General features: G+C 45.0%; 3 protein-coding genes across 12 annotated transcripts in view; 1 reads left to right on the top strand and 2 right to left on the bottom strand.

Moving 5' to 3' along the window:
* The window catches only part of CNBD2 (cyclic nucleotide binding domain containing 2), a 75,353-nt gene extending 66,362 nt beyond the window's left edge, over positions 1–8,991 (bottom strand). For 4 of the 7 annotated variants that reach the window (XM_054467740.2, XM_054467738.1, XM_054467748.2 and 1 more), the window contains exons 1-2: positions 8,251–8,616; positions 5,231–5,284 (exon numbers count right to left, since the gene is read on the bottom strand). In XM_054467740.2, the coding sequence (XP_054323715.1) occupies positions 5,231–5,284; positions 8,251–8,424 (228 nt within the window). In that variant the 5' untranslated portion in view covers positions 8,425–8,616. Of the gene's footprint in view, positions 1–5,230; positions 5,285–8,250 lie in introns of all 7 variants that reach the window. The other 3 variants (XM_054467739.1, XM_054467741.2, XM_054467744.2) reach the window with 3 other exon arrangements.
* Positions 8,365–9,375, top strand: SCAND1 (SCAN domain containing 1). Its single transcript, XM_054467751.2, has 2 exons — positions 8,365–8,556; positions 8,665–9,375. The coding sequence occupies exons 1-2, from the start codon at positions 8,423–8,425 to the stop codon at positions 9,257–9,259; spliced, it is 729 nt and encodes a 242-aa protein (XP_054323726.1). The 5' UTR covers positions 8,365–8,422; the 3' UTR covers positions 9,260–9,375.
* Positions 9,376–12,575: 3,200 nt separating this feature from the next.
* The window catches only part of PHF20 (PHD finger protein 20), a 181,963-nt gene continuing 178,500 nt past the window's right edge, over positions 12,576–16,038 (bottom strand). For all 4 annotated transcript variants that reach the window (XM_054467733.2, XM_054467736.2, XM_054467735.2 and 1 more), the window contains one exon: positions 12,576–15,489. In XM_054467733.2, the coding sequence (XP_054323708.1) occupies positions 15,347–15,489 (143 nt within the window). In that variant the 3' untranslated portion in view covers positions 12,576–15,346. The remainder of the gene's footprint in view (positions 15,490–16,038) is intronic.

Here is a 16,038-nt window from a genome sequence, read left to right as displayed (position 1 = left end):
ACTTCAGCCTCTTAAAGTGCTGGGATTACAGGTGTGAACCACCACGCCCAGCCTAAATAGATTAATTGTCATAGAAGTAGAGAAGCTGTAAAAGAGGTCTCTCACCACTACCACCACCTAAAAAGAAAAAAGCAGCAGGTCCTAAAGGTTTCATAGGCAACTCCAAACAACCTCAATGTTTCTTCAACCGTTCCACGCCTAAAAAGAAGGAAAACTACCAAATTATTGTAATGAAGTGAGAACACTGACACTAAAACCTAATAGAGGTTGCACAAAAAGAGAAAGCTACAGATTCACCTCATTTATAAATATTGTTTTTGAAATCTTAAAATACAAGCAAATAGCATTCAGCAGTACCTGTAAAAATAACATATCATTCTGGGAGTGCAAAGATGGTTAATTATATAAACATAATTCACTATGTTAACATAGCTAAGGAGAGTAATCACAGGATCTTCTATAAATTTTTGTTTTTTGACAGAGGTGAATGAACATGTCACCCCTGTGGGTCAGTGGGGCTCCAATGTCCTGGGGACCTTAGTAAGACTGCAGGGGGCCGGGTGTGGTGGCTCACGCCTGTAATCCCAGCACTTTGGGAGTCCAAGACAGGCGGATCACAAGGTCAGGAGATCAAGACCACCCTGGATAACATGGTGAAACCCCATCTCTACTAAAAATACAAAAAAATTAGCCGGGTGTGGTGGTGGGCGCCTGTAGGCAGGAGAATGGCGTGACCCCAGGAGGTGGAGCTTGCAGTGAGCCGAGATCGTGCCACTGCACTCCAGCCTGGGCAACAGAGCGAGACTCTGTTTCAAAAAAAAAAAGAAAAAAGACTGCAGGGAGCATGCCTCAGAATTGTCCACTTGAGAGCTGCTCCTGGATGCATTAACTTCCCAGCCTTTCTGGGTTAAGCACTCCAGTGGCCAGAGGGTGACGGGTGACAGTGCTGAGAGTAGCAAGCTATCACATCAGCCTGTGCGGCAATGAGGGGTGCTGAGAAGATCCAGAAGGTTAATGCCAACAGAGAACACTATGGCTGCAGGCCTCAGGGAGAGCTGGCAAAACTCGAAGTTCTCCAAAAAAGCGGGCTACACCTTGAGGGCACAATTCACAACACCTTCAGTAGAACATTGGGATGGTGATGGACAGGCTGGCTCTGGGAGCCTCTCTGGTCCCACTGGGACCAAGGAGAAGTAGGGGAGTGGGGTGACCAGGGAAACACACAGATGTTCCATTTTTATAGCCCTACAGCTGCCAAGCTCCAACTGATCGGAAGAGGAAAGGGCTAAACCAATTCACATACTCACACAAAACCCTGTCAGAAGGAGCTTCACTATGAAGCCAAGAGAATTCCTGCCAGTCTGGAATTCTACTCTAGTCCTTTCTCCACACACAATCCCACAAGCAGCTGGTCCAGAAGAACTCACTTCATCTAAAGGGGAGTTATAGTAAAAAAGAAATAGCACCAGACTTATACAAATATATTACTGAAAAAAGCAGGAGAGGGAGGCAGGGAACAGGAAAAACAAATGGCAGATGAAAGACAATCACCAAAAAAAGAAAAATAAAAAAGCTAACATGAAACAGATGATAATCATGAACAACAAAGAAGTCAAAGGGCTTAATGAATTTTAAAACAAGAGATCAAAGCAAAGATGTAATAGTTCAAAGAAAAGACACTGAGACAGCCAGAGGAGACGACACTGGCAGAGCTCAGGAAAGAAGGGATTTTAAAAATAACCATCTCAGAAGGGAAGGTCATTCCAGAAACATCCAAAAGAAAGCGAGCCTTGCTGAGAACAGAAGATAGGACTGCAAAAAGCAAATGAAGGAGTTGGGAATGAATGATTTAAAAACAGCCAAGAGGCCGGGCGTGGTGGCTCACGCCTGTCATCCCAGCACTTTGGGAGGCTGAGGCAGGTGGATCACCTGAGGTCAGGAGTTTGAGACCAGCCTGGCTAACATGGTGAAAATCTGTCTCTGCTAAAAATACAAAAAATTAACCGGTGTGGTGGCAGGCATCTGTAATCCCAGCTACTCGAGAGGCTGAGGCAAGAGAATAGCTTGAACCTGGGAGGCAGAGGTTGCAGTGAGCCAAGATCACACCACCACACTCCAGCTGGGTAACAGAGCGAGAGGAAAGAAAAAGCGGGGGGGGGGGGGTGACAGAGCAAGATGAAAGAAAAAGGGGAGGGGAGAGGAGAGGAAGAGAAGAGAAGAGGAAGGGAAGAGAAGGGAAGGGAAGGGAAGAAAAGGGAAGGGAAGAGAAGGAAAGAGAAGGGAAGAGAAGGGAAGAGGAGTATGGCAGTATAGAGACAGAGAAAGTGAGAGGTAGGGCCAGGCACGGTGGCTCATGCCTGTAATCCCAGCACGTTGGGTGGCTAAGGCAGGAGGATTGTTTGGGCCCAGCAGTTTGAGGCCAGCCTGGGCAACATAGCGAGACCCCGTATCTACAAAACAAACAAACAAAAAAACAATTAGTGGGGCATGGTGGTACGCGCCTGTAGTCCCAGCTACTCATGAAGCTGAGGCAGAATAGTTTGAACCCAGGAGTTTGACGCTGCAGTGAGCTAGGACTGCAACACTGCACTGAATTTTCTGAATAACTAATGACACTTAGCTTGGATGACAGACTCTGTCAAATGAAATACTAAGTGCTGATGAGGACGTAGAGCAACTAAAACTCTCATTCATTGCTGGGCCCTGGATTCTACCCTGGCTAGTACTTCTACTTTCTGAACTTTAGTTTGCCCATCTGTGAAGTAAAGGGGTTGTCCTAAGGTTCTATGAATCAAACACATGTCTATAGAAAGAAAGGTGGCAATATGTAGCAAAATATTTCAGTCAGTCCTCTTTTGGGATTACAGCTTAAGGAAGTACTGGTATCCCTTACCATCCAAGCTCTTGCTATCAGAATGCTTCCTTTTCAAACTCAGAAACCAAATAGATTTGATAGTAATAGATGCTTATAATTCAAAATCAGAAAAAGCTTTAAGCACTATATGATTATCACATTATTTTAATGAAAAATCAGAAATAATCTAAGTGTTCAGCAATAAAGCAATATTCTTTACAGTGCATCCAGACTGAGTCTCCTAAAACACAAATCTGATCACATCCTTCCCCTGCTTTAAGTCCTTCCATGGTTCTTACTGTCTATGTTAAACATGGGTTTGAATCCCAATCTTGCCATGGACTGGCTGAACCTGGGCAAGTTAATTAATCTCTCTAGACCTTAATTTCTCATCTGTAAATAAAGTATCACACATACAAAGATGTTCAAGAATGACTAATTGATATGGTTTGGCTGTATCCACACCCAAATCTCATCTTGAATTGTAGCTCTCATAATTCCCACGTGTTGTGGGAAGGACTCAGTGGAAAATAATTCAATCATGGGGGCAGTTCCCCCATACTGTCCTCATGGTAGTGAATAAGTCTCATGAGAGCTGATGGTTTTATGAGGGGAAACCCCTTTCACTTTCTCATTCTGCCTGCCTGCTGCCATTCATGTAAGATGTGACTTGCTCCTCCTTGTCTTCCACCACGATTGTGAGGCCTCCCTAGTCACGTGGAGCTGTGAGTTCATTAAACGTCTTTCCTTTATAAATTACCCAGTCTTGGGTACGTCTTTATTGCAGCATGAGAACAGACTAATACACTAATAATAATATCAATGCCTGTGACTTTTAAAAATACTACATACTAGAACTCACACATTCAAGGAAGTATTATCTCTTCATAACCATCGTTGTTTTAAAAAAATGACTAAGTATATACTCTGTGCAAACCCTGCACCAGTTCCCTTACATATATTTCTCCTCCTTGACTATTCAGAGCCATCCCCGGTGGTAGTTACTATTTCCAGGCTCAGAAAGATAAATGATTATCCAAGGCCATGTCATAAAATAACTCATAGCAGTTCTATTTGTAACAGCTCAAAGGTGGAAACAACCCAAATGTTCTTCAATGGATGGTTAAATATACCATGGTACATCTATACCATGGATTACTACTCAGCAATAAAAAGGACAAACTATTGATACAAGCAACCACTTGGGTGAATCTCCAGGGAATTGTGCCAAGTGGAAAGAGCCAAGCCCAAATGATTACACACTATATGATTCCAAGTATATAACATTTTTTAAATAACACAGTTATAGACATGGAGAATAGATTAGTGGTTGCCTGTGGTTAGGGATAGGGGAAGGGAAGATGAATGGATGCAATTATAAAGAGATAGCACGAGGGGTCTTTGTGGTGATCAGACAGTTCTAGATATTGTGGTAGTAGTTGCATTAATCCACACATGATAAAATTGCATAGACCTACACACACACACACACACACACACACACAAATGCATGTATGTAAAACTGGGAAAATGTGAATAAAGTCTGTGGATTGTACCAGTGTCAATTTCCTGGTTTTGATATTGTACTATAGCTATGCAAGATGTTACCATTAGGGAAAACTGAGTGAAGGCTACAAGAAACCTCTCTGAACTATTTTTGCAACCTTCTATGAATCTATAATTATTTCCAAATAAAAAACTTATTTATTCATTTTTTTGAGATGAAGTCTCACACTGTCGCCCAGGCTGGAGTGCAATGGCACGATCTCAGCTCACTGCAACCTCTGCCTCCCGGGTTCAAGTGATTCTCCTGCCTCAGCCTCCCAAGTAGCTCGGATTACAGGTACCTGCCACCACGCCCAGCTAATTTTTTGTATTTTCAGTAGACATGGGATTTCACTATATTGGCCAGGCTGGTCTCAAACTCCTGAACTCGTGATCCGCCTGCTTCGGCCTCCCAAAGTGCTGGGATTACAGGCGTTGAGCCACCATGCTTGGCCAATGAAAAGCTTTTTAAAAGACGTATTCTCCAGTGTGATGGCTCTGATAAAAAAGAAAAGAAGTATCCAAGCTTCTTTTCCACAACCCTCAACAACCAAGTGCCATCAAAAGGCACTGAGGTCTCTGAAAGAGTCTGGGACTCATATGAGAGCTCTGCCTTCTCAGGGATGGTCTGCAATCCACATTTGTCCTCTTTCCTTTAATCAACACTGAGGCTAGCTAGGAGTCAGGCCTTCTGTTGGAAGCTAAGTGATATGAGATGAATATGTTATGATCCCTTCCCAAGTGAACTCCCAATCTAGGGATAAAGAGGCCTAATAAGATAAGAGTTTGGACTCAAAGTCAAAAGATTTCTGTCCTCATGGAATCACTTACTAGCTTTCTTATTTTAGACCAATCCTTCATCTTCTGACATCTTGGTTTCTCAATCTGCAAAATTCAAAAGAATGAAATATAAATGTATATTTTAAGCTTAATCTGGGACTTCTGGGAGGGCTCAAGGACATATGTAAATTACATGAAAGTAGGTAACTGCATCCCTTTTCGAAGAAGAGGCATTGTATGTTTTTTTCCAGACTCTGGGAATCTGAATGTTTTAACTTTTATCATGGACATTTGCAAGCATATACAAAAGTAGAGTGTACATATTGCCAATCTTTCAAGTCTTCCAAAGTGCTGAGATTACAGGCATGAGCCACCAAGCCCAGCTAATTTTTTGTATTTTTAGTAGAGACAGGGTTTCATCATGTTGCCCAGGCTGGTCTTGAACTCCTGAGCCCAGGTGATCCGCCTGTCTAGGCCTCCCAAAGTGCTGGGATTACAGGCATGAGCCACTGCGCCCAGCCAACTACTGAGCCAATCTTGTTTCATTTATTCCCTCCACATTATTTATTATTTACTGCTGAATCACTTTAAAGCAGGCTTACCGGCCCATAAAGGGCTGGATTTTTAAATTCAATTTCTAAGGGCCCTTCCAGTCTAACATTCAATGATTCTAACAGATCTCTCAGGTCCCTCCTTCCATCTCTAATAATTCACGATTTCAATAGGGATGGAAGAAACAGACCAGAGATCTAACATAACATCTCATGATTCCAGGTGCCACAAAAGTTCATTCCCTTTCACAAGAAGATAAGAACTAAATTTTAAACATGGAATTCTAGGACATTTATGATTTAACCTCCACCAGTGTTCCAACCTCATCTCTCACCCCTTCTCCAGACCCCAACCACTTTCCCATATAGCCTGCAGTTTCCACAGTTTTGCTCCTACTCACTACGTGCCTTTGTACAGGCAGTACCTTCTACCTGGAATATCTCTGAGCCCCACCCATTTTCTTCTTGAGTCTCAGCTTGAAGTCTCTTCCCCAGTGAAGATTTCTATCACCTCTTGCCTCCACAGAAGGGTTTAGTGTGCTCCCTTAGGCCTGGAAACTGTGTTACCACACAGGGAATAGCACTGTTGGTCACTCTGGGCAGCAAACCCAACTACTGAGGGACCAGACAGAAGCCAAGGTTTGAAGCCAGTAGGCATAACAAACACTAGGACCCTGCTTTCTCACCTCTAAAAAGAAAAGAGAGAAAAATATCAACTCTAAATAAAGCAACAACCTGAGAGCAACAGTAAATGCAAACAACATTCTATTTCAGAGAACCATAGGGAATGGTTGAGATTGAGACCAAATGGGACAGAGTATCTTGTCTAAAGGAAGTCGTCTCTACTCAGTGTCAGGTGATTGTTGACTGGCAGGAATTTGGGTCCAGTGTGGCCAGCTCTTCCGTTTTTTCAAGAAAAACTAGAAATCCAGATTTGCATGTGAAATCTCCCAATTTTTACATGTCAGCAACTAAAAAACATTAAAGGCCCATTGCAATGACTTTCAAGGTTTTCAGGCTATGGAAATGATTTCATGAGGGTCCACTTCTACTTATCCAAAGGAAACATCCTATGGTAGGGGTAAGTTTTATATCAGGGCTAATGGCATGTTAATGGTTGTTAAACCTGCTCCTCCATCCTGCACAGGGCTCAAAAGGACTGCAAGGTCATACAAAACCTTTCATATGAGGCCCCTGTCCTTTCAGGGCCTCAGTTTCCCCTTCTGTAAAATGAGGATATAAAACCTATTTGTGGCCTGGCACGGTGGCTCCTGCCTGTAATGTCAGCACTTTGGGAGGCTGAGGAGGGTGGATCACCTGAGGTCAAGAGTTCGAGACCAGTCTGGCCAACACGGCGAAACCCCATCTCTACCAAAAATATAAAATATTAGCCGGGTGTGGTGGTGGGCGCCTGTAATCCCAGCTACTCGGGAGGCAGAGGCAGGAGAATCGCTTGAACCCGGTAGGCGGAGGACTCAGTCTCAAACAAAAACAAAAACAAAAACAACAAAAAAAAACTATTTGTGAGTCAGCTATCAAACAGAAAACCACCTGGCCGAGGGCTGTGAGGGCCACGTGCTTTTACCTACATCATCTCACTGAATTCTCAATTACCTCTGAGAGGTAAGTTCCATTACATCCACATTTTACTGATAAGAAAACAGTAGCTCAGAGATAGCAAGCAGTTTACATAATAAAAACAAGAGCAAACTTCTTAAAAGCCCTTTCTCTCCAAGGGCTTAACTTATTTAATCCTCCTAACAACTCTGAGCTGGGAATCATCAAAGGGGATTCCACCAAGGCAGCCTCACTCCAACACTCTAACCCAAGGCTGCTCGACAGAAATATAATGTAAACTGCACATGCAATTTAAATGTTTTTAGTAGCTGCATTTAAAAAGTAAAAACACAGGTGAAATTAATAACATTTTTATTTGACCCAATATATGCAAAACATTATATTCCAACATGTAATCAGTATTAAAAAGTATTGAGATATTTTACATCAGTTTTTTCGTACTAAGTCCTGTATTTTACAATATAGCACATCTCAATTCGCTATACTTCGAGCGTTATCAACTAGCTACGTTGCAAGAGCTCAGTCAACTCAGGCGGCCAGCGGCCACCATAAGGGGCAATGCATTTACAGTTCACTTATTAAATGCTGAAGTTAACAGAACCCAGAGCCGCATCTCCCTTGGTTTCGGAGGACACGCGAAAAATAACAATAGCAAAGGGTTCTCGAGCATTTCCTTCGCGCCAGACGGTGTGTTGTAGTTTGTCATCGTCGCAGTAAGGCGGGTGCTATCGCCCTCCTAGTTTGACCAAGCGAGAGGACTTTCTCCAGATGGGCCCCTCCCGAGAGAACGGCCGCCGTCCCGCTCCCCTGTTCGGGTCACCGGCCGGGCGCCACTCGAACGAGCCCCGGCCAGCCGTCACCCTAATCATTCCCGAAGGAGGGGCCATCAGAGCTACAGCTCATCAGGGTCAATCAGGAGGGGCGCCCGCACGGAAAGGTCACCTGCAAACCGAAGCGGCACACGGATAAGGTCCGGGAGTTGAAGTCTACCTCGAAACATTCAGGCTCCTCCTCCGACTCCTCCTCGAACTGGCGCTCAGAGGCGCCACCATTCGGAAGGAGCCCAGGCCACGCGCAGATCGCCCTCCCGCACCGCGAGGGCAGCAGCCGCCTCATGCGACTCGAGAACGCTAGAGGGCGCCGCTTCCGGGAGCCCGCAAGCGGCTTCCGGGGGCTCGCGCGCAGACCTGGACGCAGAGAAGCCAGAGGCTTTCGCTTCCGGCTGCCGCAGGCGCTTCCCTGGTGCAGGTAAGTTCCGCGCACTGTCGGCGGGTCCCGAGTCCGCCTCTCTCAAGGGTGACGCGAGCTCGGCCCTTTAACCGGAAACGTCTCCCTGCTCACCCCGCCCCCGCGCAGACGCAGTACTGAGCCCACAGCTACCGGACAAAGAGTGACGCCCGGAGCTGGAGTTATGGCGGCTACGGAGCCGATCTTGGCGGCCACTGGGAGTCCCGCGGCGGTGCCACCGGAGAAACCGGAGGGAGCCGGTTCGAGCTCAGACCCTGAGTGTAACTGTGTGGGCTCCTCGTTGCCAGAGGCCTCACCGCCTGCCCCTGAGCCTTCCAGCCTCAACGTCGCGGTCCCTGAAGCCAACCCTACGCCCCAAGCTGCGGCCTCCGCGGCCCCGGAGCTGCCCCTCGGGCCCGCACCCGTGAGCGTAGCGCCTCAGGCCGAAGCTGAAGCGCGCTCCACACCAGGCCCCGCCGGCTCTAGACTCGGTCCCGAGACGTTCCGCCAGCGTTTCCGGCAGTTCCGCTACCAGGATGCGGCGGGTCCCCGGGAGGCTTTCCGGCAGCTGCGGGAGCTGTCCCGCCAGTGGCTGCGGCCTGACATCCGCACCAAGGAGCAGATCGTGGAGATGCTGGTGCAAGAGCAGCTGCTCGCCATCCTGCCCGAGGCGGCTCGGGCCCGGCGGATCCGCCGCCGCACGGATGTGCGCATCACTGGCTGAGCGGTGGAGCTGCGGGCGGCCAGGGCCGGGCGCTCTGTGCGGACTGGGGCCATGATCGGGTCTGGGGGCCTGAGCCTGGGACCCCACCCCGTGTTAATGAAAAATGAGTTTTGGCAGCGCCTGTGGTCTGGTGTGTCTCTTTCATTCGTTCTTTATTGGGTTTATTTTACCAAGCTTATTTCCTACCGCCTTTCTGGCTGGTGGCGAAACGAAGTTGGGAGTCCGTAACAATAAGGCCTTCGTTGGCTATAGTGGGATCTTTAGATGTTGACTGAACCTAGGTTATCCCTCTACCACATATGGGAAGTTTTTCACCTGGGCTCCCAAGGACCCACTTGGGTTTCTTACACGCAAAATAGCTGGCTCTATTAAATGCTCACTTAACTGGCTACCTCTATACCAATATGGGCACCAACTTGCACCTGCCCTTTGGGTACAGGCTTCCCAAAATGTCCAAGTTACTGGGCCATTTTAATGTGAAGTGTTTACTGCACACCTTCACAGAGATAGGCTAGTTCTTGTGAGCTCTGGCTTATGCCGCCAGGCTTGCTCAACTTCCTTGCCAAATTTTAGGCCTGGGGTAGAAATTAAGCAGAACTAGTTGAAGTAATGGATTATTTACATTACATTACTCATTTTAATGTCTCTCCGGCTGGCTCCCTTTTGGTTTTTAAACTAGCATAATCGTTTACAAAGGGAAGAAATAATTTGGCAAATAATGACGTGTTCTGAAATCTTAAACCTACTCTGTTTCCAGAGGCTTCTGCCCAACCAGGAAGGAGCTAGTTAGGGTCCATGGACAGCTTGGATTGGTCCCAGATAGGTCCTATTGCAGTGAGTGCCATTTGTTAATATAAGGAAGGCCAGACTTGTCTTCCTTGCACTGCTCTCCACAATCAAAATCAGCCTGCAGTTCACACCACAAAGCATGAGTGAGACTGGGCTGGAAGTTGGTGAGGGGCATTTTGCTTTTGAATATTAAAGACAGACAGATTGAGAAGTATTTTTGCATTCTTGGGATTTCTTGGCAGAGTTTGCACGTGCCTCACTGGAAAAAGATAGTTGTTTAGAAGGTAAGAACAGTCTTCTTTAAAAGGTAATGTTTAAAGATTAGAATAGGTGAAGGACAAGCGCAGTGGCTCACGCCTGTAATCCCAGCACTGTGGGAGGCAGAGGCGGTGGATCACTTGAGGTCAGGAGTTCGAGACCAGCTTGACCAACATAGTGAAGCCCCCATCTCCACTAAAAATACAAAATTATCTGGGTGTAGTGGCACATGCCTGTAATCTCAGTACTTTGGGAGGCCAAGGCGGGCGGATCACTTAAGGTCAGGAGTTTGAGACCAGCTTGATCAACATGGTGAAACAGTGTCTCTACTAAAAATACAAAATTAGCCGGGCGTGGTGGTGCACACCTGTAATCCCAGCTACTTGGGAGGCTGGGGCAGGAGAATCGCTTGAAACCAGGAGGCGGAGGTTGCAGTGAGCAACGATCACGCCATTGCACTCCAGCCTGGGCAACAAGAGTGAAACTCCGTCTCAAAAAAAAAAAAAAAAGAATGGTGAAGAACTTTATACAGTCATGCATCTCTTAATGGGGATACGTTCTGAAAGATAAGCCCTTAGGCATTTTTATTGTGTGAGCCTCATAGGGTGCACTTATGCAAACTAGATGGTATAACCTACACACACCTAGGCTTTGTGATAGAGCCTACTGCTCCTAGGCTACAAGCCTGTACAGCATGTTACTGTACTGAATACTATAGGCAGTTGTAACAATGGTAAGTATTTGTGTATCTATACATAGAAACAGTTAAGTAAAAATATAGAATAGGCCAGGCGTGGTGGCTCACACCTGTAATCCCAGCACTTTGGGAGGCCAAGGTGATCGGATCACGAGGTCAGGAGTTTGAGACCAGCCTGGCCATGATGGTGAAATCCCATCTCTACTAAAAATACAAAAATTAGCTGGGCTTGGTTGCGAGCACCTGTAATCTTAGCTACTCAGGAGGCTGAGGGAGGAGAATTGTTTGAACCTGGGAGGCGAAGGTTGCAGTGAGCTGAGATTGCGCCATTGCACACCAACCTAGGCAACAGGGTGAGGCCCCATCTCAAAAAAAAAAAATTATCTATTTTCATATATATATATACATATATACACATACACATATATATGCATATATATATATATATCAAAGTAAAAAATAAGAGTTTGCGGGACTGGACATTGTTCTGGCTGGGTAAGTGGTGAGTGAATGTGAAGATCTAGGATGTTACTGTACACTACTCCAGAATTTATATAAACACTGAACACATAGACTAATTTTTTTTTTTTTTTTGAGACAGGATCTCACTTTGTTGCCCAGACTGGAGTAGAGTGGCACAATCTAGGTTCACTGCAACTTCTGGCTCCCAGGCCTAGGTGGATCCTCCTGCCTCAGCCTCCCAAGTAGCTAGGAATACAGGCACATGCCACCATGCCTGGCTAATTTTTGTAGAGATGGATGGGGTTTCACCATGTTGCCCAGGCTGGTCACGAACTACTAAACTTATTTTTTTTAATTTTCTTTCTTCAATAATAAATTAGCCTTAGTTCACCATAACTTTTTTTGTTTTTTGTTTTATTGAGACAGAGTTTCACTCTGTTGCCCAGGCTGGAGTGCAGTGGTACGATCTTGGCTCACTGCAACCTCCTCCTGGGTTCAAGCAATTCTCCTGCCTCAGCCTCCCGAGTAGCTGGGACTACAGGCATGCGCCACCATGCTAATTTTTGTATTCTTAGTAGAGATGGGGTTTTGCCATGTTAGCCAGGCTGGTCTTGAACTCCTGACCCCAGGTGATCTGGCCGCCTTGGCCTCCCAAAGTGCTGGGGTTACAAGCATGAGCGACAGCACCCAGCCTTTTATTTAGAGACAGGGTCTCCAGCCTCAGCCTCCCTAAGTGCTAGGATTACAGATCTGAGGCACCTTGCCTGACCAACTTTTATACTTTGTAAGCTTTTAAATTTTAACTTTGACTTCTGTAATAACACTTTGTGTTTACATACATGGTACAACTATACAAATATATTTTCTTTATATCCTTATTCTGTGAGTTTTTTTCTAGTTTAATTTTTTTTAATATATTTTACTTTTTAGATTTTTGTTAAACACTAAGACAAATCCACTCATTAGCCTAGGCCTATGCAGTAGGACCATCAGGACATCACTAGGTGATGGGAATTTTTCAGCTCCATTATAATCTTATGGGACCACCCTGTGTATGGGGTCCAAGGTTGACAGAAACGTTATATGATGCATGACTGTAACTCAACAATATGTAACTGAAACATAGCAACAAGAACCTGTTTTATTTTTTCCAAATACAGATACAGAAGTTTGCGTGTTTTGCAAATATTGCTTCAAAGCAACATTTCTATATACAGCGCCTTCTGTTCTAATAGCGCGTAAACATAGATATGTATCCACAGTGCAATGTTGGCTCATCAAGGATCCACCTTGCATACACTTACCACTTAAAGAAACAAAATGATTAGTCAAACCGGAACTATTTTTGTCAAGGTAATTTTTTATAGGTGGATAGTTTTTCTAAAAAGACAAAACTTAGGTAGTGCACATATTTCTTTCTTTTCTTTTTTTTAATTAATTAATTTTTTTTTTTTTGAGACGGAGTCTTGCAGTTGTCGCCCGAGCTGGAGTGCAATAGCGCAATCTCGGCTCACTTCAACCTCCGCCTCCCAGGTTCCAGCACTTCTCCTGCTTCAGCCTCCCAAGTAGCTGAGATTACAGGCGTCCGCCACCACGCCCAGCTAATTTTTGTATTTTTAGTAGAGACGGGGTTTCACCCTGTTGGCCAGGCTGGTCTCGAACTCCTGACCTCAGGTGATCCACCCACCTCGGCCTCCCAAAGTGCTGGGATTACAGGCGTAAGCCACCGCACCCGGCTGATAGTGCACATATTTCTAAATGGTAACAGCAATGTTTGCAAATAACGGTTTCCAGTGCTCCAACATAGGGTTAATTCACCTTGACCCAGGAATTGGGAATGGAGCCCCTCAACATGGCTTTAAATTAGGGAAGCACACTGAGGTTATAAGAACTTGGGGAGTCTTCTCTGCTTCCCTAAGAACAAAAGTCACAATGAATGAAATGGGATTACTTCCTTTACCAAAAACTTAAACAATAAACCCAATAACGGCCAGTTGGCAAAATTAGGGCAATTCAGTTTCTGCTTACATCGTTGAACAAGACATGAAATTGACTACCTTAAAAGTTACAGCTTCCACAGATGTGATTAAAACTCAAATGTATTTTCAGAAAAGAAAAATCAGTAATCTAATAATACAACAATCATCACACCTCACAGTTGTGGCTACAGAAAGCCATCCTGTTTCTTCCCTTTTCAGACTGCATGACAGAACTCTTACAATGCAGCTGTCTGAACATGCATGCCATGCACGCCTGTGCATTTCTTCCCACGCCAGAAACACCAACGTTAGCAGTGAGAAACAGCCTCTGGTAGAGGAATCGTCAGTTTTGTTATAGATGTTATAGCCACGTGTATTCTCTCTGATGGATCAGCTATAGCAGATCAGCTTATACTTGTCCTATAATTCATTATATATCAAATGGTGAGCAAATCACTAGACAGAACATTCCCTGAAATAGATTTTGGTACAGAGGCCTGAATTCATGTCCACAATGACCTGTGCTTAACTATTCCAAAGGTCGCTAAAGATACTGTTACTACTATTGAGATATTATTGGCTACTTCACGTTTACATAGTAAATGTTTGCAGCATATAACATTACAGACTCATAAACCCATAATTAACTTATAAGTGTTAATGGACAACTGTGCTTTGATTTTTGCCTTTAGTGATAAGAAAAAAAAGTAGTGAAATGGGTCACTCCTCAAAGCATGGAACATTTTAACTTTGCCTAGTAAGGAAAAACAAAACAAAATATGGCAATTACGTGTGGAACCGTAACCTGCAAAAGTAACACAAATATTGTCTCAAAAGGTACAAATAGGTTGTACCTGGACCTTAAGCAGCATAATCACCTTGATCTCACAAAATAATACAAACAGGAAATGTAAAATGTTAAAGTATAGTAACAAAACAATTCTGAAAACGCTGACTACTGAACATACCCTTCAGGAAGGAGAAAAGCGGCACATGTAGAATTTGAAGTTTGTTTACAACAATATAAAATAAGGTAATTCCCCAAACCACATTCTTTGTAACGAATCTTTACAGTGAAAGAGTTTGAAATTTTGGGAAACATTTTTGGACATTAAATAGAACGGGGAAGCTGTCAATATTAAGAAGTGGGTAGAAAATGCTGTCCTTTGGGTTCCAGACCCTGCCTGCTTCGGTTTGGAATTCCTCCTAGATTCTTATTACTGTGAGATTCTAGTTCTTCCATAGGCTGTATGGGCTCTGCTACAAAAGCCATAACCCAGCCAGCTCTGGGGTAAAGGCATACAAACTTATCCCCAGTACCATGAAGTCATGCAAGAGATGTGGTGAGAAAAGTGAAGAGTCCTAAGGAGAAAGCAGGGCAGCCAAGACTCTGCTCCTTCCCAACCTCCACAGCATGGTGAGCTCACAACATTCCTATGAAGCTAGAAAAGGAAAATGATGCCTGCTGCCCAAACACCATGCCAGGAAGAAACCAGGAAGTTGGCATGTGCCCCAACCTGACAGAAAAGTCAATTAAATAAACTGCAAATTGAATTTACAACTGTCTCCAACTAAACTTTTTTGGCTCTCATTCCATTTATCATCAGTGGCACGATTTCAAGTGAAGTTTGTGCAAAAAGACTCTCTTCATTCAATGATGTGCACAGAAGAGGGGAATCCCAAGAGTCTATTTGCTACCTTTATGGTAGGCTTCGAGATCGGAGTGTCCTCCCACAGCCAAAACGGCCTCTTTGTCCAATGTCCACCACACTCCTGGCCCAGATCCCTGAAGTCAGTCGGTGTCACGTGCATTCAGCATGCTAGGTTTATTTATTTAAATATGCGAAGCTCCTCCTGCAGGTGCCCCAGGATTGTGCCCCCATGAGTTTTGGGTGCCCAGTTTCATGTTGAGCAGCAGAGGGCGATCTGCTGCACCTTGCCCAGGTCCATCAGCAGCTGCTTGATACAATGCTTGAGCTGCGGAAGCCTGGCCAGCGGCTCAGGGGGCTCCAGTTCCCCAGTGTAGTCCAGCCAGCTCTCCAACACTGTCGGCAGAAGAGAGAGATGAGACCTAGTGAGCTCCCAACCCTTGATTTGCAAGAACATCAGCAAGCATTTCAGCACCTTATTCCATCAGACATGGGACAAGGGAGGAAGGGCCATTTCAGCCTCCATGGGGCAAGAGAGGAAGGGCCATTTCAGCCAACACTGTGTCAACACCTGCTCTACAAAGTGGTACTCCCAGGACAAAACACAAATACTTTAGAGCAGCACAGTCCAAAAGAACTTTCTGCGATGATGGAAATGGTCTAAGTCTGTGTCATCCAATACAGTAGCCACTAGCCATATGCAGCTATTGAGCGCTGGAAACATGGCTAGTGCAACTGAGGAACTGAATTTTAAATTTTATTCAGTTTTGGTTAAACAGCCACACATTGCCAGAGGCTACTGTTACCAGAGTTTAGAAGTCTTGGAAGGAAGCACCTTTCTGAGTGTTACCACTCACTCTTTAAAAAGCTTTCACAGCCGAGCGCGGTGGCACATGCCTATAATCCCAGCACTTTGGGAGGTTGAGGCAGGCAGATCACAAGGTC

Source organism: Pongo pygmaeus, chromosome 21 (assembly GCF_028885625.2).
Source record: "Pongo pygmaeus isolate AG05252 chromosome 21, NHGRI_mPonPyg2-v2.0_pri, whole genome shotgun sequence".
Taxonomy (NCBI): Eukaryota; Metazoa; Chordata; class Mammalia; order Primates; family Hominidae; genus Pongo; species Pongo pygmaeus.
The sequence above is the reverse complement of the archived record's forward strand: the minus strand, read 5'-3'. Positions and strand labels throughout refer to the sequence as shown.

Excerpts from the sequence above, each read along its gene's own strand:
- SCAND1 (XM_054467751.2), top strand. The coding sequence starts at position 8,423 with ATGCGACTCGAGAACGCTAGAGGGCGCCGCTTCCGGGAGCCCGCAAGC. Across the intron at positions 8,557-8,664 it reads CAGGCGCTTCCCTGGTGCAG|ACGCAGTACTGAGCCCACAG; the intron begins GTAAGTTCCGCG and ends GCCCCCGCGCAG.